The sequence below is a fragment of the Lepidochelys kempii genome, chromosome 11 (assembly GCF_965140285.1).
Source record: "Lepidochelys kempii isolate rLepKem1 chromosome 11, rLepKem1.hap1, whole genome shotgun sequence".
In the NCBI taxonomy this organism is placed as follows: domain Eukaryota; kingdom Metazoa; phylum Chordata; order Testudines; family Cheloniidae; genus Lepidochelys; species Lepidochelys kempii.
The window spans coordinates 2,581,021-2,607,797 of NC_136390.1; the positions used below are offsets into that span (position 1 = coordinate 2,581,021).

The 26,777-nt window shown below is 53.2% G+C and overlaps 1 protein-coding gene across 1 annotated transcript; it reads left to right on the forward strand.

Annotated features, from left to right (window-relative positions):
* The first annotated feature begins 9,749 nt into the window (after positions 1–9,749).
* LOC140895394 (protein lifeguard 3) lies at positions 9,750–26,224 on the forward strand. Its single transcript, XM_073304941.2, has 12 exons — positions 9,750–9,989; positions 11,907–12,174; positions 14,350–14,441; positions 15,105–15,169; positions 15,791–15,844; positions 16,531–16,581; positions 17,000–17,039; positions 17,433–17,470; positions 20,001–20,088; positions 21,718–21,813; positions 22,656–22,709; positions 22,873–26,224. The coding sequence occupies exons 2-12, from the start codon at positions 11,943–11,945 to the stop codon at positions 23,014–23,016; spliced, it is 954 nt and encodes a 317-aa protein (XP_073161042.1). The 5' UTR covers positions 9,750–9,989; positions 11,907–11,942; the 3' UTR covers positions 23,017–26,224.
* Positions 26,225–26,777: the final 553 nt, after the last annotated feature.

A 26,777-nucleotide genomic window follows, 5' to 3' on the forward strand; every position in this document is an offset into this window, starting at 1 on the left:
AAATGACATGTCTGGTTTCCACCTTAGGGCTCTGAACCTCCGACGAGACTGCTCGGGTGTTATCCCCATTCTGACTCTCGCCTTGGATTTAAACAGTTCATACTTGTTCATGTGTTCTTTAGGCATTTCAGCTGCCACCTCAGCTAAGGGTCCACTGAGCTGCGGCCTCAGCTCTACCATGTATGGGTCAGTAGAGATGTTGTACCCAAGGCAGGCCCTTTCGAAGTTTTCTAGGAAGGCCTCAGTATCATCGCCTGCCTTGTAGGTGGGGAACTTTCTGGGATGGGAAGTGGTACTTGGAGAAGGATTACTAGGGTTTGTTGGGATATTCTGCTGAGCCTTTATCTTCTCCATCTCCTCCACATACTTCCTCTCTTTTTCCTTCTCCTCCAGTTCTTTGTCCCTCGCTTCCATAGCTCTCCTGTGAGCAGCCGCTTGGTGTTGTTCTGCCTCCCTTTCTTGTTCCTTCTTCAGCCGCATGAGTTCTATCTGTCTTTCATGTTCCCTTTGTCTTTCCTCAGCCTGAAATTTGGCTAATTTGAGCTGTAGTCGAGCCGGGGATTTTGCCATTCTAACCTCTCTGTTTTTAACTAACTTTACACCCGAGGTTTAGAAATAAACAAACAAAACTTGGCTGTAAAATTTTGCTGTGCTGGAATAGAATACCTATTCTCTGATAGTGATTGTCAGCCTACAGAAAAAGACAATTCCCTTGTCTCTGCTCTGGGCCCAAATTAAAGCAAAAACCCTCCAACTACTTGGAAACCTGCTTACCCAGCCCAAAGGAAAAAAAAATTCCTTTTCAAACCTGTGCTCCTTGTAAAACAAAAAAAATCAAAATCCTAAAAAAAAAAACCCTGCCACTTTTGTCTCCAGGCAAATGGGTAGAGCATACCCCCCCCATTTACTTTTAGGAAGAAAAGAAAAAAAAAACTCTGGGTTGGAAGACTGTGAATTTCCCTACAGGAGTTAAGTACCCTGCCTCCAGGCAAAGAAAACCTGCAATTCACAAAGATAATCCCCTTTTGTCTCTGCTTGGCCACAAAGCAGAGAAAAAACAATCTGCTTTCAGTTTCAACTGCTTTCTGGACTTCCTTTCCAAAGGGAAAAAAAAATTTTCTTTTTAAAATCTGTATTTCTAGTTCAAAAAATCTCAACTGGATCTCAAAATGATTTCAGGTTAATCCCACCACTGTGCCACAATGTCATGGTTCCTCCCCCACTCTGAACGCTAGGGTACAGATGTGGGGACCTGCATGAAAAACCTCCTAAGCTTATCTTTACCAGCTTAGGTCAAAACTTCCCCAAGGTACAAAATATTACACCCGTTATCCTTGGACTGGCCGCTACCACCAAACAACGAATACTGGTTACTGGGGAAGAGCTGTTTGGACGCATCCTTCCCCCCAAAATACTTCCCAAAACCTTGCACCCCACTTCCTGGACAAGGTTTGGTAAAAAGCCTCACCAATTTGCCTAGGTGACTACAGACCCAGACCCTTGGATCTTAAGAACAATGAACAATCCTCCCAACACTTGCACCCCCCCTTTCCTGGGAAATGTTGGATAAAAAGCCTCACCAATTTGCATAGGTGACCACAGACCCAAACCCTTGGATCTGAGAACAATGAAAAAGCATTCAGTGTTTTACAAGAAGACTTTTAATAAAAAATAGAAGTAAATAGAAATAAAGAAATCCCCCCTGTAAAATCAGGATGGTAGATATCTTACAGGGTAATTAGATTCAAAAACATAGAGAACCCCTCTAGGCAAAACCTTAAGTTACAAAAAAGATACACAGACAGAAATAGTTATTCTATTCAGCACAATTCTTTTCTCAGCCATTTAAAGAAATCATAATCTAACACGTACCTAGCTAGATTACTTACTAAAAGTTCTAAGACTCCATTCCTGGTCTATCCCCGGTAAAGACGACTACAGACAGACCCAGACCCTTTGTTTCTCTCCCTCCTCCCAGCTTTTGAAAGTATCTTGTCTCCTCATTGGTCGTTTTGATCAGGTGCCAGCGAGGTTACCTTTAGCTTCTTAACCCTTTCCAGGTGAGAGGAGCTTTCCCCTGGCCAGGAGGGATTTCAAAGGGGTTTACCCTTCCCTTTATATTTATGACAGCTCCCCCTCCCATGAAGCCATTGAAACGCTGAAAGCCGGGGGAGGGGAGGAAGGAAACTCCCACAGGCACAGTCTGTAAACTTTAAGAAAAGCTGTAGGCATGGGGGGCTGTATCTCAGGAACCTCTTGCCCAAATGACCCCAAATTTTGACCACGAAACTACCCCCCCCCCCATGAGGCTAAGCAAATGTCAGGGTAGTCCGGCGACACCTGCCGATTTTAGAGCACTGAGAAGAATCGTCCTTTAAACAGAAGAGCCGAAGTGGGGGTGTGGGCGGTTTGTTACTGGTCTCTTTGCAGGGGGAGCTGGGTGACATGTGGTGTGCGGCAGGTCAGATGAGACCACTTAATGGCCCCTTCTGCCTTAAACCCTGTGAATCTGAGACTCCTGCCAGACTGTGTGACCAGCTATTCACGGTGCTCCATCCCCCTGGCGTAGTGGCCCTGGGCTACCGGGGTGTCATGCTGCTCTGAGCAGCAGCTTTGGTGATCACACATGACTCTTGATAGAGCAAAATCGTCAGCCGAACAGCTATGCAAACCTGCCGCATGCCTGGGCTGGTTACTGGGCAGGCCGGCTACTCGCGGCGGGGTCCCTAAGGAGAACGGGGACTTCCTCCATTTACTGATCATGACAGGCCACGTTGCAGCCCCCCAGGCAAGCGCTGGGCTGTCTTCTTTGTATCTTTCAGCCTGGGGGTAGCTTGACAGCTGAAGGCAGTGAAATTTGGGGCAAAACCTTGCAAAAATAGCTCATCTAATTGATGCAGAAAAGGGACGCTGAAGGCCGCGCTGTGTAATCCTGTTTTAGGTACTTGTACAGTCCCATTCTGAGGTGTCTGAGCACCCCACAATCTTTAATGCGTTTACACTCACAATTCCCTGTGCGGCAGGGTGATTATGCCCATTGTACAGATGGGAAAGTGAAGGATGGAGGCTGTGTCTAAGTGGCATCGTAAAGCCGGGTCTGGGGCATCCCGGCTTGTGGTCTGTGTTTCCAACGTTGCGCTTACTGGCCCTGGATCTCACAGCCGTGCTAACACGTCCGTACTGTGCTACGCAGACCTTCTGATTCGGGGCTGAGGCTTGAGCTCTGTCCACACTGCAACAGGACATGGCTTGGACCCAAGTCACAGTGAGACTCGGGCTCTGATCTTCCTCCCTAACAGGACCCTAGGATCCAGGCCCTGAGCGCTCGCTCATCCAAGTCAGGCTGACTTGTGTGTGGACAGAAGGAGGGAGAGGGCTTAAACCTGAATCAGAGCCAGGGATTAGTGTGCAGTTTAGACATACCCACCAGGGCTAAGTGACTTGAACAGGGACATAAGTGGTGGAGCATAAGAATAAGGCCTTTGTCTGTAGCCATATTGCAAGGTCTAAAGCAGGGGTGGGCAAACTTTTTGGCCTGAGGGCCACATCAGGTTTCAGAAATTGTATGGAGGACCGGTTAGGGGAGGGAGTCATGGCCCGGCCCGCACCTTCTATCTGCCCCCCCCCCAGGACTCCTGCCCGATCCACACCCCCCCGCTCCCTGTCCCCTGACTGTCCCCGGACCCCCGCCCCTAACTGCCCGCCGCTGCCCCATCCAACCCCCCCTCTCATTCCTGACTGCCCCCCCCGGGAACCTTGCCCCATCCAACCACCCTTCTCCCTGTCCCCTGACTGCCCCCAGAACCCCTGCCCCTGACTGCCCCGTGCCGCCCCATCCAACCCCCCCTCCTTCCTGACTGCCCCCCCAAGACCCCTGCCCCCATTCAACCCCCTGTTCCTGCCCCAACCCCTATCCACACCCTTGCCCCTTGACCACCACCCCAAACTCCCCTGCCCTCTATCCAACCCCCCCACTCCCTGCCCCCTTACCGCGCAGCCCAGAGCACCGGGTCAGGCAGCTGCGCCGGGCAGCCCAGAGCACCGGGTCAGGCAGCCTGGCCACACAGCCCAGAGCACCGGGTCAGGCAGCCGGGCAGCCCAGAGCACTGGGTCAGGCAGCCGCACCGGGCAGCACTTAATTCAATATGGTGGTGGGGTGGGATTGGTTAGAGAATTTTGTTACGTTATGTAAGGATCGGTTAGTAAAATTTTTGTATACTGATTGGTTATGGTATAGGTTCACCCCAGGACTCAAGTTTCACTGTATAAACTGGGGTCCAAAAGGAAGTTCTTTGGGAACCAGCTCCAGGACAAAGCCCCAAGAACAAAGGGGCCAGACCTCAACACCCTGCCAATGACACCGGGCAGAAACTGGAGTCCCCCAGATGGACCTGATCCTAACTGGCCATCAAGAAAAGTTCATCTGTCTTATTGGGAGTGGTGAGCCCCGTGTGTGTAGTGTGTGCGGTCTGGTTTTGGTGAGTGTTAATACACAGAGGATCAGGATATTACCATGAAAGGCTCTTTCACTGGTAAAAGGTCCTGCAAACCCATAGAAAATTACACGCTGAGCCCTAGGAATTGGGTATGGGTGGGGGGTATTTAAATTGACAGGGCTGGGTGAAGGTGGGTGCCCCTGGAGTGTGTGAGTGACAGAGAATTTTGTGCGGGTAACAGGTGGAAGAACTTGAAGTGAGCTCTCCCAAGTCCTAACCCAGTGCCCTGACCACTGAGCCATCCTTCCTCTTCCTCAGTCTTCACATTGCTATGAGGATTACAGTCTGGGGAAACACATTGGTTACTACTTGTTCTTTGGGATTTAAGCTGGAGCATGAGCTCTTAGTAGTCGGCACCCAGGGGGTTATTTGCTTCGCTAAACACGACCTATACCCCTGTCAAACAAAACCATCCCAGGGCAGCTATTTATTCTGCTAAGGAAACAACGAACCAGGACAAGTTATAGAACGTGGCAGATTAACTCATCCCTGCTCCAGTCACACTGTCATTCCCTCTGCAGAGAACGTTCAACAGTCATGAGACACATAAACCCCACGGCATCGAATCCAGCTCCTGGAGCTCCACTGAGACCCCTACAGGCTGGCAGTCCTGCCACTGAAGTGAGCATAGGGGATGAATGTGGGTGCGGGGGTGGGGGTGAGGTTCTGTGGCCTGCAATGTGCAGGAGGTCAGATTAGATGATCATGATGGTCCCTTCTGAGCTTGGAGCCTATGAGTTTCACGACTACCTCTGTGAAGTCATGTTTCTGGTATATTCAGACAACAACCCATTGAGTGTTAACATCAGCCGAACTTCATGCCACATGACACTGCTTCTCTCTGTATTGTCCACCTATGACTTCAGTCTTCATTCCCAGCCTGGCCTGAAAAGCGCTGATGTCCTGTGTTGGGAATGTAAGGTGGGAAACTGAGTCATAAGTCCACCCAATTTAGGCTTAATCAATTTTCACCTTTATTTATAAGTGTTCGGGAGAATTATTATCACTTATTATGTCTGAACATATATTTATGCCAGACCATAAACAGATAAGATGGAACAGGCAGGGGCCCAAGTTACCGAATTTCAGAGTACCAGGAAGTTCTCGTGTACTTCATGATGGTCATTGCAGCTTTTGATCCCTGGTCTGGTCCTTCAGTCTCATTCCTTCAGTTCCTGGTCTGGTGTTTCTCCAATCTGAGCCTCTCCATAACTTAGACTCTTATACATTTCCACATCACACATTCATTAACTTTTTCTCCAATCAGCATTAAGCATTTGTCTTTATGTAACCCATGCAATATGCATGTGCAAGCTTCAATTTACACAACGTTTGCTGTTTGTACAATTTTCATGTCATCTTGCCCTTATTTCATAGAATCATAGAATCTCAGGGTTGGAAGGGACCTCAGGAGGTCATCTAGTCCAACCCCCTGCTCAAAGCAGGACCAATCCCAACTAAATCATCCCAGCCAGGGCTTTGTCAAGCCTGACCTTGAAAACCTCTAAGGAAGGAGATTCCACCACCTCCCTAGGGAACCCATTCCAGTGCTTCACCACCCTCCTAGTGAAATAGTTTTTCTAATATCCAACCTAAACCTCCCCCACTGCAACTTGAGACCATTGCTCCTTGTTCTGTCATCACCTACCACCGAGAACAGTCTAGATCCATCCTCTTTGGAACCCCCTTTCAGGTAGTTGAAAGCAACTATCAAATCCCCCCTCATTCTTCTCTTCCGCAGACTAAACAATCCTAGTTCCCTCAGCCTCTCCTCATAAGTCATGTGTTCCAGTCCCCGAATCATTTTTGTTGCCCTCCGCTGGACGTTTTCCAATTTTTCCACATCCTTCTTGTAGTGTGGGGCCAAAACTGGACACAGTACTCCAGATGAGGCCTCACCAATGTCGAATAGAGGGTAACCATCATGTCCCTCGATCTGCTGGCAATGCCCCGACATATACATCCCAAAATGCCATTGGCCTTCTTGACAACAAGGGCACACTGTTGACTCATATCCAGCTTCTCGTCCACTGTAACCCTTAGGTCCTTCTCTGCAGAACTGCTGTCGAGCCATTCGGTCCCTAGTCTGTAGCGGTGCATGGGATTCTTCCGTCCTAAGTGCAGGACTCTGCACTTGTCTTTGTTGAACCTCATCAGATTTCTTTTGGTCCAATCCTCTAATTTGTCTAGGGCCCTCTGTATCCTATCCCTACCCTCCAGTGTATCTACCTCTCCTCCCAGTTTAGTGTCATCTGCAAACTTGCTGAGGGTGCAGTCCACACCATCCTCCAGATCATTAATGAAGATATGGAAGATATGGTTTTTGACAGAGCAGTAACATTTCAGCAAACCAGTATAAGAGAGAAAAATTGGCAAAACAACACTCACGCCAGCCAAAGTTGGGCTAAGGCCCTGGCCTAAATGTCACCTCATCCAAACTCATTCACTATCCATAATGATCAATTATACAAGTGTAACTACCAAAGCCCTTAAGTTACCATTTAGCAATTCTTCATCTTTATATTTGTGTCACCATTCAGTATATCTGTATCATCAAATCCTTTAATCTTATGCGGGGGGCGGGGAGGAGGGGAATTAAAGAGCACCGTGACAGTAAAATGTCACTATTTCTTCATTTTCTTCAAAAATGGGTTTTCAAGAAACTTCCAAACTATTCAAAGTCCCCCATTGTGCTTGTGAATAATTTTTTTAAAAAGCGTCATCCGTAGTTTTGCGCATTGCATTTTGACAGATGCTCTATACTTCAGGATCTTAATGATTCTTGGTCTCCAACATCTGTCTTGATGCCCTCCACCAGGACAGGACCCATGTACCTGACTCCTGGAGGACTATTCCTGCACCTGGGGTAAAAGCTATGTGCCATCCATGGGATCCAACAAACAGCTGTCAACCCAGAGAGGGTGGAGGACCAGTTGGGAGCCCCTCCAGCAGCGATCTTCACCTCCCATACCTGCTTCACCAATTCAGATGTGACTTTTCTACCACAGCAGAACAAATTAGAATGTACAGACCCCAGTTTAAGGGATTTCATTTCTGCCCTGGAGAAGGGAAGGCCAGAGTTATCGGAGAAGTCTTCTCAGCTAGATGCACCTCTGTGCTTATGGGAATGGAGTAAACTTACCTAAAGAAGCAACTTGTTCCATCACGTAAGTCAGGGGTCCCTGGCCCTGAAGAAAGTTAGTGCTCCCTGATCAGTTTAGGAAGTTTCCTTTTTCCCATGAAGACATGGGACTCCTGGGAGAGGACAAGACACTTGACCTAGTGAACTCCAGATTCTATTGGCCTCATGTGGCACATGGTGTAGAGAAGCATTGCAAAGCTTGCTCATGGCGCATACAGAGGAAAACGTTGCCCAGAACATCTGCCCTTTGGTCAACATTATCAGCCGTGGAACCACTGGATCTTGTCTGTATGGACTTTCTGAGCTTGGCGAATGATGGTGACAATACTGGACATGTACTAATGGTGACAGATCTCAGACCTTTCCCACCAAGGACCAGAGAGTAACCACCATTGCAAAGGGATTGTGGGAAAAGGACTTTGTTCACTATGGCCTGCTCTGTAGCATCCACCCAGCTCCAGGGAGAGATTTCAACAGCCACCTTGTCAAGGAGCTACTGCTGATGGCCAGTGGAGAGGAAATCTCAAACCACTTCCTACTGCCCCCCAGGAGAATGTCAGCCAGAGTGGTTTAATCGGGCCTTGTTAAACAGGGCACTTCGCACCCTGATTAAAACATCCAAATGGAGCCAGCATGTCAGATTCGTAGTACATGCCTCCACTTGCACAAGGAACGAATCCACGGGACAGGCCCCTTGCGATGTGATGTTTGGGGGAGAGGCTAGGCAGGCTGTGGATGCGAGCTTTGGAGCATCTGCTGATGGCGCTTGCCCTGAAACCGACCTCCAGCGTGTCACCCGGCTGAGAGCATGATTGAGCAAAGCAACAGAAGCCATAAGGAAAAGCAGAGTCTAACCAAGCCGAATACGACACCTGCCTAAGAGATCCAGCCCGGTGCCCGGAGACTGAACCTTGCTACAGAACATTGGACTCCAGGGACAGCGTAAGACTGCAGACCCTTGGAAAGCTAAACCCTGCGTCATAGATGTTGCCAGGCCTTCCTGCCTACACAGCTCAGCCTGGGGAGGGCCGAGCAAGGTTCTCCAGACACCAGCTATTGCCTGTTGGAGAGGTTGTCCCCGGCATTACGACTGTGGTAAGGACACCTCTCCCAAGACCTCCCACAGGTGCGAGAGCCGTCTCCTGGTACAGCTCACCCCAGTTACACCAGAGGAAGACCCTGGCACTGCGGGCAATGACTGCGAACACGGTTTCCCCATGCAGAGGATTAGTCTACGAATGCATTGCTCTTTTGGTGTTCCGGTGGGATGAGCCCCGAGGGGCGTCTGAAACCGCAGACCCAGAAGACCCGCCCCCCAATACCTGACCAGTCCGTCCTGGATGCCCTGGACGCTTCATTCCACCGAGGAATCCAGAGGCAACAGCAGTGGACAGAGAGAAGGGAGAAGTTGTGGACCAAGGCCTGGAGCCTGGGGTGGGGAGCACATGCCCTGCTGCTACAGAAAGGCCATCAGCCCCCGGGCTCTCTGGTCCAGAGGTGAAGCCCGTCATCTGTGTAACCCTCCACCCTGCGGGTGTCTTCTCAGCTGTGCCTCTTTGTGTGATCGACAGGTGGGCGCCCGGAGCAGGCTGCCCGGTGCCGGTTAGCCTCCCCTTGTCCTCAGGTTTGAGCAGGATGCTGCATTGTGTGTGTTCATTCCCTGTGTTGTTAGATTGCCTGTCTTACACCGCTCATAATCAGAGAGCGGTGTTTGTGATCAGCTAGCAGGCTCGGGGCGTAGCTTGGTTGTATTCTGCAGCACTCTGTGTTCACCCTGAAGTGTGCGATGGGGATACCAAGTTTCCTAGCCAGGAGCAGGGTGCAGCCCCCCAGCCCAGCTCCTTGGCGTCAGCTCTCAGGGGCGAGGGCAACCCAGCCGCAGCGGTGCTGGCCAGCCGGGCTCTGTGCCCTGCCCCCATCCCACCGTGCTCGCCAAGTCAGGGCTGCGGACACGAACTCGCAATCGCTGCTGGGGGCTAACAGGGCGACTGCAACACGGTTTGATCCGGACGAGCAGCGCGCCGGGCCAATGACAAATCGGAGCAGCGCATCCTCGGCCAGTGAAGGGGGCGGGGGCACCATCTGAAACGAAAGCGATTCGGTTTAGGAGTCCGGGGAGCGAGCGAGCGAGCGTACATAGCGCCCGGGACTCTCTGCTGCGTCCCCACCTTTCTCGGGAAGGGAGCTTGCCAAGTGCTCCAACACCCTGCTGCGTGGGTCAGGCAGCGAGCGGAATCCGGAGTGAGACCGGACCAGCACCGAATCTGCCGGGAGCCCCGGCGCTTTCCAGACCGGGGAGCCAGCCAGCCCCCTCGGAGTCAGGGCCCCTGCCGCCCCCAGGGGGAGAACAAGTAAGAGACTTAGACAGCGGGGTGGAATTGGCTTGGGGAGGGGTTACTGATTAACCCTTTCCTTCCTGCTCCCAATCAAGTCTCCCCCCCCCACACACACTTCTTTCTCCGTTAGTGTCTCGTCCCTTTTGCTTTTATGTCTCTGATTGTCCCCTCTGTGCTGGGCTGTGCGCTGCTATATGGCCTGGTCGGAGTAGGATGGATTTCTTAGGGATTGCCCCCCCCCCACCCGTGGACTGTCAGGAAAGGCACATGGGCAACCAACCCCGCCCCCAAAAAAAAAACAACAAAAAACCAAGATACCTCCTGTGCAGGATGGAGGCCACTTCTGGTAGTGATGAGGGCAGGCACGGGTAGAGGTTTTGCCCGGTCCCGGGGATCCTGCCGGAGGGGTTAGATTGCCCGCATGGGGAGCTGGCAGGGGAGAGCCAGGCAGCATGAGCTATCCCTCCACGCGAGCTGTGCCCAGCTTCGTCATGCAAGTTCTCACCACAGGCCCCATCCTGCCCTCGGGCTGCCAGTGTGAGCGCTGCCCGAGTGACGGCTGCTGGAACAGTGCGCTTGGGTCTTTGGGGAAACAGATCAGAGATCCCCGCTCGGCATTTCATGCCTGCAGAGCCCCTGGCTGGATTGTCCCAGACCCCCTGAGGTCCCACACGGGGCCATGTCTGCCAGCGTCCAGGCTTCACACTGCAAACTGCCTGGATGATCCAACACCTGGATTGTCCGACAGTCCCTAGAGCTTCTGTGCACTGGTTGACTGGGGGGTGTCCGAAGCCTGGACTGTCACAGGGTGGAATCTGGGTCCTGCTTCCCGTTCAGGTTCCACTTATAACGGGTTAGTATATAAGGAACAGAGGCTGCCATGGTGAGTGGCATCGGCTGCAGATGTTTCAAGCCCCGCGATAGAAGGTGCTGCAGATGGGGGATAAGCAACCTATTGACCCGCTGGAGTCTGTAACAATTGACCGATCATCTACCAGCCCTGTATACGCCTCTCAAACGTGACCAGAATCTGTGACCCAAAAGCCCGTGGCCTCTGTCACTGGCCAACCATTTGGCTACTCTGTGACTGATCAGGGGCTGTTGCCTCTTTCTGGCCTGACCTGACTCTTGTCAGGGTGTGACCCCCTTTGCAACAAAGTGCGATGAAATATAGGAAGAACCGTAGCGTGATCTCTGGGCAGGTGAAATTCCCCTTGAATGCAGTCAAATGACACCGCAGTTGTCTGAGGGTGCTGAAATGTACCAGCTGGGGTTCCAGCTTAGGGCATAGCCCGATCCGGCTCCTGTTTGATCTCTGGCCCGACTCCCCTGGATTTTAATGGCAACAGGATTGGGCCCCTGTCAAAAATGCCACCTCTGTTGTCAGGCTCCTGTCTGTGTCCGGCTGCAGTGAGGAGGGTTTAAAGGGCTCCTGACCTCTTGTGACACGAAGCCAGTAGAAGGGATTTGGGGCCATTGGTGCCAGGGTTCCTGTGAGCTGGCTCCATGGCCCTGTCTCTCCCAACCCTGGCTCGCTGGCTGGGATGTCACAGAATTGCTGCCCCGGTGCTGCATGGAGAGATCACTTGATCTGGACCCCGGAAGGACTTGGGGAGAGCGATTTGCTGCCTGGGGCCCCGGGGCCAAAATTACTTAGATGATTGTTGGCATTTAAGACCCACCCACCTAACTGACTCTTTGGTTACCAGGATCTGCCTTGCGCTGGGTCTCTTTTGAGGTCAATAATAGTCTTTATTGACCAGGCAGAAATATCACTCTGGCCATCTTGGGACGAGGGCTCTGGCCAGTGGGTCTGCCCCGAGCTGGACTCCAGTGCACAGAGCTGCCGTGGCCCAGCGTCGTGAGTTTTGGCTAAGGGTCCATGAATTGCGCAGACAATAATGGAAGATTTTTCTCTCCCTCTGTCTCCAGCTGCTTGAGAGCCAGCCTGAGCCTTTGGGAGTCCCCATGTCGTACCCCAGTGCTCCCCCGCCCTACGATGACAAGAATCCCCTCTACCCCCCGCAGCCTGGGGGCCATCCGCAGCCCGGAGCCTATCCCGGGGGCTACCCGCAACCTGCACCCTATCCCGGGAGCTACCCGCAGCCCGGAGGGTATCCTGGGGGCTACCCACAGCCAGGAGGATATCCCCACCCAGGTGTCCCAGTACCCCCCATGTCAACACTCCCGATGAACCAAGGTAAGCTGAGCATTCACAATAGGGGGCACGGTGCAGAAACCCACTGATGGCCCATCTGGCCCCATCCCCAGAGACCAGCTTACTGCTTCTGAGTTTAGAGTAAACCCACTGGGCCATCAACGTGCTGAAAGAGAGAAGGGTCCACCCCTGGTTCCAGTTGCTCTTGGTCCCGTTCTGCACAGAAGCAGGTCACCCCAGGGACCGGGGCAAAGAGAGTAACAATGGGCTGGATTGTGCTCTCAGGGATGGGGCCAGACATGCCATCAGGGTAGCAGTGCCCATGTGGGACTTGAGGAGTGCAAGGCAGAGGAGATGGTGGGGTGAAGGGAAGGGGTCTCTGGAAGGGCAGGGTAATGGATACGGTGACTTGGGCTCTGCGGGGCCTGGTGTGAGTGGGGTGTTAGGAAGGGATTTCTTTGACCCCCTGGGACGGATGGGCTCCGATATGTCGCTCCCCCCAGATCTGATAGAGGGGAGATGTCCCAGTAAAAGGCAAAACATTCCAATCTTCAGTCCTGTCACATCAAAGCTTACTCCTGGGGGAATTCTGAGCCAAAATATTAAAAATTCTGTGCCCGGTATTTTAAAATTCTGTATATTTTATTTGTCAATATAACACAGTACAATCCATGCCAATTTCAATTATTTTGGTAATTTATTTCAAAATACCTGTCCACAAGTATGTGTGTAACAATACAGATGACAAAAAAGATTCAAGAAATATTTTTTGACAAATAGATTCCTTCCTAGGCTTATTAATACAGAATTCTGAGTAATAATTCATTTAAACTATAATACAGAACCATATTTCCTGCTCCCCTCAGAAGCAGTGCAAAGGCTTGGGGGAGTCAGGAGTAATGGAGGGGCTGAGGGAGAGGAAAGGAGCCTGGGAGTGAACTTGGAGGGTTGTTGGGTGTGGGTTGGAGAAGTATAGGCAGTTTTTTTTGGGGGGGTGGGGATTGTTAGGGAGTTGGGGAACCTCCCCCATGCAGACCCTGCCTGACCCCTAACCTCTCCCATTCAGTCAGGTGCATCTACCCAGTCCCCATGTGTCCCTGCACCCTCACTTCCATTCAGCCCCTGCCCGAGTCTGTCCCCCTCGACTAGCCCTTCTGAACCCCAGTCTGTGTGATCCCCCAGCAGCCCTGTGTGCCCCGCTCTGTCTGTGTCCCACCCACATCCTGTGCCTATTCACCTGGCCCTACAGGCAGGGCGCTATAAGGAACGTGGCCTCTCCTCCCTATCGGCTGTTGACTGCTACAGCTGGTGAGCCAGATGCCCTTTGTTCTGCTGCCACAGCAGCCCCTAGTGGGCGAAAGGCATAACTGCAGGGCCTCTCTGGCAGTATTTTCTGGGGAGAAAAAAGAAATCTGCAGGGGACATGAATGCTGCGCCCGAGCAGTGGCGCACAATTCCTCCAGGTGTAAAAGCTGGGCTGAGCTTGGCACCAGCCAGGCCCGACAGCCAGCTGCAGTGGGATCAGATCACCTCGACCCGTGGATTTGGGAGCTGGCAAGACCGTGGGGCAGCCTCTGAAACTGCAGGGTTTGGGAGAGGGAATTGGGGAAACACCCCCAAGCTGCTGGGGGATAATCCAGGGGACAATGGCCGCTGTGCAGAGAACAATCTGTTCCATTCCTCTCCCCCACCCGAGGGCCCTGGCTGAGCCCTGCGGTGACAGGGGCAGCCACAGCCTGGCCCCGTATGTGGCTGCACAGAAATGGTCCCGGCCAGAAGGAGGTGGGGTCTGATGGAGGAGGGGAGGGCACTCGGAAACACTCAACTGATGGGCCGAGCCCGGGGGCGGGAGGGGGGAAGGAGACGGTGCCGCTAGAGAGCGGGGACGGTTACTTCCTTGTGCCGTGTGCACCCCTGGCCTCACCCTGCCGGGTACCAGGCCGGCGTCTCCTGTCTGGGCCCGGCCCTCTCGGCCATGCTGCCAGCGAGACACTTGCTGGTGCCGAGGGGCCGTTGGGCTGGGACGTCCCACGGGGCAGCCCGCTCGTGGGGAGAGACGGTTGGGGAGGGACCTGATGCTCGGGCGGGGCAGCCCCCGACACATGACAAGTCAGCAGGGGCCCAGGAGAGCCGATGCCCCCAAGCAATGCCAGTGTTCAGGCACTGAAGGTTCTTGGTTCCCCTTCCGTTCTTCCGGGGACACCGGTCTCCCCACAGGGAACATCTGCATCCTCACCAGCTTGGGGGATGACGTCGTCAGGACTATTGACTGGGACGACAAGAGAGTGCGACACGCCTTCATCCGTAAGGTAACTCCAGAAGGAGCCAGGCTGCCCGGCCCCCAGGGGTGCAGGGTGCAGGAGCCGGGGGGATGGGTGGGAAGGGGGTGTCCCCCTCCAGACTCTGGCCCCCAGGAACAGGCTGCGGCCGGCAGGGCAAGCCTGGGTACCAGTGCGGGGCCGGGGGCCTGTGTCCGTGTGGCGAGGCCAGCGGCTACGGGCAGCGTCAGGCTCATGACACCTGGAGCCCGTTGGATGGGAGCCTTGGTAGGAGCTGCCCACCCTCGGGACGACAAGGGACTCGATCTCCATGGCCCACCCAGTCCCTGGCACCCTGCCCAGCTGCCATTTGGGGCATGGCAGGGGCTAGCTCCGAGTCCATCAGGAGCGGGACTGAGAGCCAGCGGCTCCATCGCACCTGGGGTGCTGGGCAGCTGGGGGCAATGACGCCTCGGGGCCGCCTTGGTGTGTCTGTGCAGGGAGCTGGGCTGGTGCCCCGTGAGTGACCCCTCTGTGCCTGCCTGTGCCCTGTGGGGGAGCTGGGCCGGTGCCCGCGGGTGACCCCTCCTGACTGCTTTGTCCTGCAGGGGAGGAGGGCCTTTGCCCGTGGGTGACCCCTCTGGGCCTGCCTGTGCCCTGTGGGGGAGCAGGGCAGGTGCCCACAGGTGACCTTTCTGTGCCTGCCTCTTTCAGGTCTACACCATCATCTCAGTCCAGCTGCTGGTGACGGTGGGCATCATCGCCGTGTTCACCTTCGTGTGAGTCTCACCTTGTCCTGAGCCCTGCCCTTGCCGCCAGCCCCCAGCTGCTGCTGTCCCAGGGGCTGGTCCCTGCTCCACGGGGCCCCAGGAGCTGGGACATCCCAGGGACTCTCCGGAGGAACAAAGACGTCTGCCCCCAGTGCCCCGTCCCCCCACTGAAGGGAGGAGCCAGAGCCTTGCCTCCGGGATGGAGATGAGCACTGTCTCACAAGGGATGGGGAGCCCCACTCTGGGGCTGTTTAAAGCCAGGCTGAGTGCAGCCCTGTGGGATGGGCTGTGTGGGGTGACCCTGCCCTGCCCTGGCAGGAGTCCGGATGGATCCTGGCGGGTCTGTCTGGGGAGCTGAGCACAGAGCAGGGCAGGGTTAAAGCCCTGTCCTTGCTCCTGGGCTGGGGACCCCACAGCGGGTCTGTGCTATGTAGGGGGCAGGCAACGGCTTGGGGGTGATGACGAGCAGGGAGCATCTCACTTCCAAGCTTTCCCTTGGGTCAGTCTGCTGCTCGCTGGGGCCCACGCTGTGAACACTGGGGGGGTGGAGACCACGGGGGAGCAGGGAAGGGGCCACGTGGTGACGGGTGGAGCCAGGAACCGATCTCACGCTCTTCTCCCTCTTCGCAGCTCCCCCGTCCGCGCCTTTGTGCAGGGGAATGTTATTGTGTACTACTCCTCTTAGTAAGTATCACTCTGCCAACTTTGCCAACTCCCCTCCCTGCTCATCCCGGGCCCAGCTGCCCTTTGGCTGGGTTCCTGTGCCGCCCTGCGAGAGCTGGCAGAGTCGCCACCGCTCGGTCAGTGCGCTCCCTGCTGAGTGCCACGAGGCGCTGGTGCCCCACACCAGAGGCAGAGGGCGCTGTGTGGGCACCGCCTCCAGCCCCTGGTGGCTCGGGGAGGGAGAGGGGCAGTTAATCACAGCTTGCTTTCTTTAAGACAAAATACAAGGAAACTACATGCATAAAACTCTGTGACAGCCCCGTTCCAGCTGAGATCTGGTCTCGGGTGGGAACTCTGGTTCTTCGAGCAATAATGACTGGTCATGTCACTGTATCAGTTAAAGCACAAAGGTTAGGGTTTACAGAGGGAACGTTGTCTAATGGTTGGAGCATGAACCTGTTGGAGCTGTCTGCTCATACTGGCTCTACCCCATCATCTGACCTCAGAGGAGCTGTTTCCCAGCTCTGTGCCTCAGTTTCCCCTCTGTGCAATGGGAGTAATGCTTCCCTACTGCCAAGGCGCGATGTGAAACATAAGAAATGAACCTTGGCCCTTCTGCTGCCCTGCACGCAGCTCCGACCGGCCCCGGCTCCGGGTGGGCAGCAGGGCTGGGAAGAGTTCCAACTTCTGTCTCTCTCCCTCCCCAGCGCTGTGTTCCTGGTCAGCTACCTGGTGCTGGCCTGCTGCCCGGGCCCCAGGTGAGTGTCTCCTTCACTGGGGATCAGAGAGGGCGGCCCCTCCCTCCGAGCCTGCGCCCCAGCTCCGAGTCCCCTGGGCACTAGGAAGTGGGTCGCGGGGGAGTAACTGAGGCAGGGGGCCGAGGCCAGAATGGGCTCTGTCTCCATCCCCAAGGGGCGATGAGACGAGGCTGCCCCCCAGGGTCGATTCCCATCCATCCAGGCCGCGGCCTGCCCTGATGCGGGGGCTGGTTTTCACGGGGACGCCCTGTGGCCTGCAGTCTCATTGGGCCAAAGCGGTGCCCTCGCCCCAGGCGACATCACGTTGCGCTCACCCCAGAAACCCCGACCCCCCCTGCGTGACCCCCGCCCCCAGCCTGCAGCGCCCTGGGCTCTGACTGCCTGCACCCTGACCTGTGTGTTCCCTGACTTCCCCCAGGAGACGCTTCCCCTGTAACCTCATCCTGCTCGCCATCTTTGTAAGTGGGGCTGTGGGACTGGGTTGTATAGCGGGGCGGGGGGGGGGCAGTGATCCTGGGAGGGGGCCCAGCCCCAGGGTGGGGGAGGGCCCTGGGGGGGGAGTGGGATGGAACGAAGGGAAGGCTTTGATGGCTGAACACTGGTTACGATTGGGCCTGGGGTCACGTGCATGGAGGTAGAAATAGGGGGTGTGTGTGTGATGCCATGGGCCCCCTCCTACCTCAGGGTCACACCTTTGCCTGAAACACCCCCCTCAGGCCACGTGCCCCTCCATGCCTCCTGCTGTGAATCCCCATGTCTCGGCGGGGACCTGGGAAGCCGACGCGATGCTTTGATCCCGCGCTGCGGCTGGCTCCACGGCTAATCGCCCCCTTTCCTTTCGTTTGCTGCAGACGCTGGCCATGGCCTTCATGATGGGAACCATCGCCAGGTACCGCGGAGCTGGGGAAAGCCCCTCTGAGCCCCTTCCCTCCTCTGCCTTCCCCGAGTTCGCCTGTTGTCAGCAGGGGGGAGGTGTGAAGCACACGCCCAGCAGGCTACTAACATCACTGTGAATAGAGACAACCCCCCTTGCTTAAAAATGAACAGAGACGTTTTTGGTAGTAAATGAGTCTCAGAAAGGCTCTTGGAAGCCAATCCCAGAACAGCCCCATCTGCAGACTTGCCATTGATCACAAAGATCCAGATCAAATCAGGTTTTTCCTCTGTTACCTGCCAAGACCCCAGCTCAGTGTCTCCCCTCGAAAACCCCTGATTTACCTTCCTACCGGGTGACCTGGACAAAAGGCTGGAATCTGGGGGTGGATATGGGAAGTTGCAAGAGGGCCATCGGAGAAGCAAGAGGGAAAACCGTGGGATAATCTGCCACACGTCTTAGCTGTCTGTACACTAATGCAAAAGGTATGGCGAATCAAGAGGCAGACCTGAAAGTCTGTGCACACGTACAGAATTATGACTGAATGGGTACCCCAGAGTCTTGGGGAGATAAATCATATGGTGGGAATATTGGTAGAAGGGACCTCTTGTTCAGGAAGGCCAGCAGGGAAAAAAGGGCAGAGGTGTTGCTTTGTATAGTAAGAATGTACACACTAGTTCTGAGGTCCAGAAGGAGGAGGTGAGAGGCATTCCTGTTGAAAGTCTCTGGGGGAAGCTGCCAGGGGGAAAAACAAGGGTGACGTCAAAGGAGGGGTCTACTACAGGCCCTTAAATCAGAAGGAGGAGGTAGATGATACATTTTTACAACAAAGACATATCCCAAGCCCAGGCCGTGGTGATAACAGGGGACTTTACCTATCCCGACATCTCTTGGAACAACAATACGGCAGGACATTGACTGTCCAGTCGGTTCTTAGAATTGGCCGGGAGCAACTCTTTGTTTCAGAAGGCGGGGAATAACGGCTAGACGGTCGTGCTGCTGAAAAGGATCTGAGGGCTCTAGTGGATCACAAATTGAAAGAGTCTTTATGACGTGAAAAAGGCAAAACTCGTTCTGGGGCGTATTAACAGGGGTGTCGTATGTAAGACACGGGCCTGACTCTGCTCAGCGCTTGGTAGGCCTCAGCTGGAATGCTGCGTCCAGGTCTGAGCACCGCACTTTAAGAAAGGTGTGAACAAACAGGAGACAGTCCAGAGAAGAGCAACAAAAACAAGAGGTTTAGAAAACCTGACCTGGGAGGAAAAGTTGAAAGAATTGGGCATGTTTAGTCTAGAGATGAGAAGGCTGCGGCAGGGCATAATAGGTCTTCACCTATGTCAAGGGCTGTTATAAAGAGAACAGTGATCAATTCTTCATGTCCACTGAGAGTAGGACAAGAAGGAATCGATTTAATCTGCAGCAGGGGAGATTTAGGAAAAGCTTTCTAACTGGACGGCTAGTTAAGCCCTGTGACAGGTGGCCTAAGGAGACAGTGAGATCCCCATCATTGGAGGTTTTTAAAAACAGGTCGGACAAACGCCTGTCAGGGATGGTCTGGGTTTACTTGGCCCTGCCTCAGCGCAGGGATGGACTAGGTGACCTCTCACGGTCCCTTCCAGGCTGTCGGTTCTCTAATGGAAGGAGCAGTGCTTCCTGCCTTCCCCGCCACCAGATGTCCCCCCGTCCTGTCGTAGCTACATCGCTGACTCTTGGCAGCAGATCCCCTCGCGCAGGGCTTGGCAGATAACGGGGAAAGATTTTGTGTGAAGCTACCGATCACGTCTTTGTTGGCATGGGGAGCCGAGTTTGGATTTAGAATCGTTTTAAAGGAGGGGACGGGGAAAGCTTTTTAATTCCCCTTTGACAATCAGCAACTCGCCCTGGTCATCTCGGATCTCGGGTGGGTCCCTAGAATAGAGGGAGGATCTGTCCCTGGAACGGGGTACAGCCGGGCTGAGCCATCACCACCAATCTGTTTGGCCATGTCATTGCCAACGCCTAGGGCTGCTGAAACTGGGGCAAACTGAATATGTCTCCTGGCCCTCTCCCCCTTCTGCTGACTCTATCTGGTAATTAGAGAGACAAGGTGGGTGTATTTGGTAATGTCTTTTGCAGTGCAGATAGGGAGAATAGAGATGTCCGGTGTCGGCTGCAGGTCTCCACGCACCGTCCCGGCCCTGTCGTGTCGGGGTCATTAGCCCTGCGGGGGAAGTGGGCTCGGACGGAGAGGAAAGCCAGCTCCACCATGGTTCCATCTTCAGGGATCCTCCTGGCTTAGCTCAGGTTGAAGGAGTCGCCCTGGAGCCTGGACTGAAACAGGCGCCTCCTGGGGGCGAGTCACAGAACTGCAGGCTGCCTGTGATGGCTTTTCTATAGGGCCCATGGGTGCCGGGTTGGATCACACACCGAACACCGAGCCCATGGGATCGCACTGCTGGGGAGCAAGCCCCGGTTCTTAGCTCCCCGTTGCATGCGGAGGGTGAAGTGGGAAATAATTGAATGGCTTTTAAACCTCCCCCCCCTGCTTTTAACCCTTTGTGTGCAGCACGTATGACACCATGGCAGTCCTGATCGCCATGGTGCTCACTGCCAAAGTGGCCATAATTGTCACCATCTTCTGCTTCCAGACCAAGGTAAGGCTCGATGGGCTTTCTGCCCGTCCAGGGCAGCGGGGACAGTGGGAGTCCGGGGATTTCCCCTCCTGAGGGCCCCCACGGCATAGGCTGGGACTGGGCACAAAGCAGATGCTGCATCATGCAGCGTGGAGTGCTGGAGCAGAGAGCCCCTTCCCCTGGGGATCCGTGCTGCCTGCACCCAGCGCTGGGAGTGACAGAGCAGGAATCGAACCTGGATCTCGTGCGGCAGCCCGGAGAGAGCTGGGTCAGTGACCCTCCAGGGCCAGCGCTTTGGGGTGTCCCTTCCGGCCGGGTGGCCATTTCCCAGCGCGGCTCCCACTGGCTGCATCCCAGCTGGGCAGCACGTTGCCCTGCGTGCTGCTGACCCTTGCTACCCAGGCTGCCACACAACATCCGTCCCATGCCACCCACCCTCAGAAAAGAGCCGATGCAGCCGATCCGTGCTAACATGGGGAGCAGATGTGCCTCAGGCTGCTCCAGGTTATGGTGCCTTCTGCAGGGGAAGCAGAGTGCGGTGCAGGGAAGATAAAAAATCTATTGTGTGGGGGGTGGGGTGGGGGTTAATTTAAAAAAATCTATTTTTTAAATTTTAAATTAAATACAGGTTTATTTTTTTTAAATAAAAATATATTTAAAATTAAATTTGAAATTGGCAATTTAAGACCTAACCTTATTCTAATCTATTAAAACCATTTAAATTAAATGCAAAAAAGTAATATTAAGCAGCCCCTGTTTCCTGCCAAGTTTTAAAGAACGTCACACCACTCAGCTGGTGGAAGTCACTGGCTAAGCACCTGGAACTAGAGTTTGTTGAAGGGCTAACCCAGCTTTTGACAGCAGTAGCTACCTCCGCAGGTGTAGACAGATCATTTTCTCCGTTTCAGTTTATTCAACTAGTTCGGTTCATTCAAAGTTAAGAAACCAACTGGGGGCAGTGAAAAAGCAGGAAAGTTCATTTTCCTCTTCCAATCTCTGAATAAAAACCATGTACGAGAGGACGAGATCTACTAGTTCTAAAATCTTGAAGGACACCGTGACTAGAAACAATAAATTCAGTTCACTAACTACAGATAGTACTTCCTTTGTTTAATAAAACAGTTAGTTTTGAATGCAAAACATGTTTTGATCAACTTTTTTTTACATATCTAGCACCTTTAAGGTAGTGTTATTTAATGACCAAAAAATCGCTGTTTTTCTATATTTTTATTGTTTGAATTTCCATCCAAACAGAGCTTGATGCAAATCACAACGTAATCATCATCTGGTAAAAAGTTAAGCTACGTAACTGTTTAAATAGATGTGTATAGATCTAGTGTCTCCTCCTGGTTAGCAAAGAGAAGCACCAAATTTAGTGTAAAAGCTCTATTTAGTTGCAAGTTTACCTGTTCTAATGGTTGCCAACCAATGAGCTATTGACCTTAGGACAGTAACTACAACGTACAAATGCAAATCACGATTACAATCAATGATTTAAATCAAGGTTTCCCTCTTGCTGATTTAAATCATGGTTAAAATCGGTGATGAACATGGCTTTGATTTAAGTCAGTCCATCCTGGTGCAGCGGGATGACTGTGTTCCGCTGTGCTCTGTGGGTCTCTCAGTGACTTATCTTCCTCCCGCTGGCAGGTGGATTTCACATCGTGTACCGGGCTGTTCTGTGTGCTGGGGATCGTCATCCTTCTGACCTCGATAGTCTCTGCCATCGTCCTCTACTACAAATATGTGAGTAGTGGCTGCTCCTTGTAACATGAGGACTTGGGGAGACCTATTCAGGGACAGACCAGAACATGATACCAATGCTGCCCTCTGCAGGCCCCATCCATATCTGCAGAACTTAAGCACAACGTTTCCAGCATGGCACATGTGACCTGCCTGAGTATGCAGAGAACCTGAAGCAGTAGCCCTGACAGATGGGTGACCTCTCTCATTTACACAGGGGATATGTTAACTCTGAAACCTAATTATGGCAAATCAGAATGTCAGCAGCAGGGAGATTTCATCCCTGATCACATCAAGTTCTGGGCAGGGGGTGAATGAAGTTACCAAAACTTTATCTCTCAAATGGATCCCACTTCAGCAACTTACCCCAAAGTAAATCTCTGTCCCTGAGCCAACTGCACTCAGCCACAGCTTGTGGTCAGCCAGGGATTTTGGCGGATGTTTTGCTGACAGCGGAAGTATTGCCTGGGAGACTTGGTCCACCTTAAAAGGCAGCTGTGGTGCAGACATGGTATTTGGGAGGGGTGGGTAGCTAAAATCAGATCATTGTTCTTCACTCCACCCTGAAGCTGTACCTCCTTGAGCTCAAACAAGAGAGAGCAACTTGCCACCTTTCATAGCTGAGCAGAATTACACCTGGTTGATGCTTGGATGGGAGACTTCTGAGAAAACCCCGAGTGCATCTGGTTGACGTGTGGGTGACTCAGTAGAGGGTGCTCTCCCCTCTGCGTTGGTGTTGACCCTAGAGCCCCGAGTTGTGCAAGGGGGCGCTGTGTTGCTGGAGTTGCTCTTTCAGACGATATGCAAACCCAAGAATCCTGACACCCTGTAGTCTCTTTCTGTAGATTCAGTGGGTCCACATGGTGTTTGCGGCCGTGGTTGCGATCGCCTTCACCCTGGTGAGTAATGTCGCTGAGCCGGGAGCCTCCTATGTGGGCTGCTGCATCGGATGCATTCCTGGGGCGGGTGGGGGAGGATGGAGGCAGCTCCTGGCTCAGGTACGTGGGGCTGAGGATCTGTAGTGGCATGGCTGACCCATCGCCCTGTCTGTGGTCTCCCCAGTTCCTAGCCTACGACACCCAGGTGCTGGTAGGGACCAAGGAGTACAACCTCAGCCCCGAGGAGTACGTCTTCGGCGCCCTGGAGATCTACGTGGACATCGTCTACATCTTCTTGTTCCTGCTGCGGTTCCTGGGCTGTAAATAAAGCCTCTAGGGGGGCTCCCGGCTGGCATGGCCCAGGGCCGAGGAGTGCTCTGGGAACACCTTGCTTCCTTCCTGCTTCTGTTCCTTTCTCCCTCCTTGCCCCGGCGTGTGTCACCCAGCCAATGGCCTCTGGTTTCCCTCCTTCCCCGGGGAGCCCAGCGTGGGATTCCCACAGTCTGTGCCTAGAGGAGTAGTGGGCAAGACTGTGCCCTGGAGAAGCCCAGTAATGAGGCTTTGCCCAGCAATGAAGCCAACGTTGGCAGATTTCTGCCTGCCCTGTTAATTGCTCGGCTGCCCTCTGTGCTCCCACGTGGTCTCCCGTCTTTCTTTGCTCCCCACGCTGCCCCCAGGGATGTGTCAATGCACCAAATTCATCCCCATAGCAGCCCTCAGAACTCGGTGCCAGGCAAGGCACCTGCCCCCAGACCCACGCACACGGCCCCTCTGCCAGCACTACCTGCTAAGACAAGGGGGCACCTCATATTCCCCAAAAATAGCTGAGAGAGGGCATTTCTGGACATCACGCTCCACATGTTGAAGTGAATTCACTTCTCTTGTGGTAGAGAGCAGGCGGGTCAAGGCTTCCGTCTCTCACCTTAACGTAAGCCTGACCTATCCCGCCCCGTGCCTGGCAAGCAGCGTTACTCCGAAATAATTTGCTGGATGATTTGAGTTGCCTGGAGCTGCCTGAGATCAAGCTTGAGACATGTCAGCCCCAGCTGCTGTTTGGACCCAGGTGAGATGCCACAGGGGAGGGGAAAGCTCGGCAGAGGGGCAGCACCTTCATCAGATCCAAACCCACTCAAAGAAGAGCAGAAAGACAGGGGCTCGGTCCTCGCTCCGATCCAAGCCCCGGTGTGCAAGCTCCTTCTGTTCTGCAGAGCGCCCTCCAGTGGGGAGAAGCAGAGGGGGCTGCGATCAATGCAAGGGGAAATTTTTTTTACACGTCCTAGACATCAGTATTTTCCCAGCACAGTTGTTACCCTGTGTCTGAGAGTGGGGTTTTTTTAACAGTACAACAAAAATCTTTGGGGTTAACAATACTGCTTTGGTCTCTGGTTTGTTACGTGCCTTAAACTAGCCTTATGTTAAGTTGTTTTGTTTTTTTTTTAATCTCCTTAGCTACAGCCTGTGAAGTGTACACAGGAGAGACCCAGGCTGGCTTTTGACAGGTTTCTGTTCTTCTTAATTCAATCTATTTTATTCTTGGTACGCAAAGGTTTTTGTATCAAGCTGCCGTATTGTATATTTGACTAGGCCGGAAAGCCAAAGGGCCTTGAAATAACACCGTTTGATGGGGGGAGGCGAATGGCACAAGGGGAATTGCAAAGAACCGTGCTGTGTATGTTGCTCATAGTCTCTAGTAAGAGAGTCGCTTATTGCAGGAGGAAACAGAACTGGGGCTGCAGGAAGGGGCCGCAGGCAGCATTGTAAGTCACCACCCCTAATTCTAGAGGCTGGAACAGGTGCTGTAAGGGGGGGCGGGATGGGGCAGAACGCTGCGTTGGAGTACTCTGGCTCCCCCAGGGCAGTGCTGGTGAAGCGGGGGGCAGCAGCTGAACCCAGAGCCGGCTCCCAGCGCCTCCTGGGAAGAGCAGGCTCAGAGCAGGGCAGCTGATCAGAATCCCCAGGCGAATGGCCAAAAGGGCAGGGTGTGGGCAGGGGAAGTGGGGGTGCAGCCAGCGTCAACCCTTTGTGCTCCTCCCACGATGCTAGCGGCTTGGGCCAGCCTTGTTCACTCAGTGCCTTAAATCCCGATGTCCCTGGCAGATGATTTGAGGTCAGCACAGCACATGGCCGGGAGTCGCCCCTTTCACGGGCAGCCCTCCTCAGATCTGTGCTACACCCGTCTAGGAAGGGAGATCTGCCCGTTCTGGGTGCCGGCCTGGAGGCAGAGCTGCTGATGAGCAGAGCCCGGCTCTGTCCTGGCTGAGGGTGGGAGCGTTGGCCAGCTGGGGTTAGCTTTGCTATGCAAAGGGCTGCTGGGTGCGCTGCAGAGGTTAGTGGATTGGCTCAACGGCCCCCCGTGCAGGACAGACCGAGAGACCCCTTCCCTGGGAGCGCTCCGCTAGCCAGGTTCGGAGTGGTCCCCAGTCCATGCAGCAGGGGCCATGAGGGGATGGCCATATAGCATAAGCTGTATTATATTCTAATGCTGCAGCCAGTGGGAGCAGCATGGTCAGCTCCCGGCACCAAAGAACAGGGTGCGGTCAATAAAGCCACGCTATGGCATAAAGAGCTAATGTGATCCTGGGATGTACAGCGAGGGGAGTGGTGAATAGGATCAGAGAGGTGATTGTAACAGATCTACATGCAGCCCTCGCGAGACAGATACTGGCATATTGCATACGGTTCTGGTGCCCACTATGGCCTTACGCCCCAAGTTCTTCACCGTAATAATATTATATGCTTTTGGTATAACTATGGGGTATTTTGTGCAAGATAAGGCATGTGAGATCTCATTGCAAAGGTTGTGATTTACTAAATGGGATTATCCTATTTGTGTGCATGTATCATTTTGGTATCTGAAGTTAGGAATGTTGTTTATGAATCTATTACAAATGTGTTTACATCTGGGGAATGCCCACTAGGCAAAATGCAATCAGTCTAGATGGCTGGCTGGGAAGGGCCATTAGGGAAAACAATCGGTCTTAGAAGATGCTAATATCCCACTGGGGAGCCTTCCTGGGGACATTACAAACACCCTCTGTCTCATGGCTGCTATGGCCCTACAGAGGCATCATAGAATACCAGTGTTTTTCCACTGAAAGGTGTGGGAACTAAAGTTGGAGACAAAGGATTCCCGCCATATGCAAAAGCTATATAAGGCAGGGGAGTGACATCATCATGGTTCTTCACTGACTCCCCGCTCAAAGGAGACTCCTGGAAACATCTGAGAAACAAGGACTGAACGGGATGTGGGGGGAAGGGCTGAACCCAGGCTAGAGGGGTTTCTAGCCTGTGAAAGGAATATTTGGGGTTTTAAGCTGCAAGCAAGTGCAGCTGGCCCTCAAGAACCTCTGCAAACTGCCTAAACCAACAGTTAGGGTGAGAATTTGCAACTCATATCCAACTTCTTTAGTATATTAAGCTTAGATTGTGTTTTTGTTTATTTGCAAGGTAATCTGCTTTGATCTGTTTGCTACCCCTTAGAATCACTTAACATCTATCTTTTGTAGTTAATAAATTTATTTTTGCTTTCTCTAAAACCAGTATGTGCAGGAGTCATAATTTGGGGTAGAAAGCTGTGTATACTCCTCTCCACACTGAGGGAGGGGGGCACATTTCATGAACTTACAGTTCCAGGTGGCCCCCGGGGAGAACCAGTCACACCCACATTTTTAAAAGGATGTTGGAAAACGAGTGGGTATAGGAAAGAGCCAAAAAAAAAAATATGGTTCAGTGGTTGGGAAAAATGCCTTACAGTTAAACTTCCGGAGCGGAATGGGTTTCGTTTAACACACAGATGACCGAGGGGTGACTTGACTACAGGTAAGCAGTGGAGGGTTATATTTTTATCATTATACCTTGCTAAATGTCAGTTTCACCAGACACACCAACTGACTCAAAAGATTCCCGTGGATAATAATTGAAATTTACAGATAGGCAAAGGAAGAAAAACGCTACTGGGGACTTTTGAATTAGGCTTGTTACAAATGGACTAGCGTAGTGGCTCTCAACCTTCCCAGACAACTGTCCCCCTTTGTGGACTCTCATAGGTCTTACATACCCCAAGTTTCACCTCATTTGAAAAATTACTTG

What these genes read in the sequence shown, in the direction of transcription:
- LOC140895394 (XM_073304941.2), top strand. Translation starts at nt 11,943, where the DNA reads ATGTCGTACCCCAGTGCTCCCCCGCCCTACGATGACAAGAATCCCCTC. An exon ending in ATTGTGTACTACTCCTCTTA is followed by an intron (nt 15,845 to 16,530) that starts GTAAGTATCACT and finishes CTCCCTCCCCAG; the next exon opens with CGCTGTGTTCCTGGTCAGCT. An exon ending in TCATCCTGCTCGCCATCTTT is followed by an intron (nt 17,040 to 17,432) that starts GTAAGTGGGGCT and finishes CGTTTGCTGCAG; the next exon opens with ACGCTGGCCATGGCCTTCAT.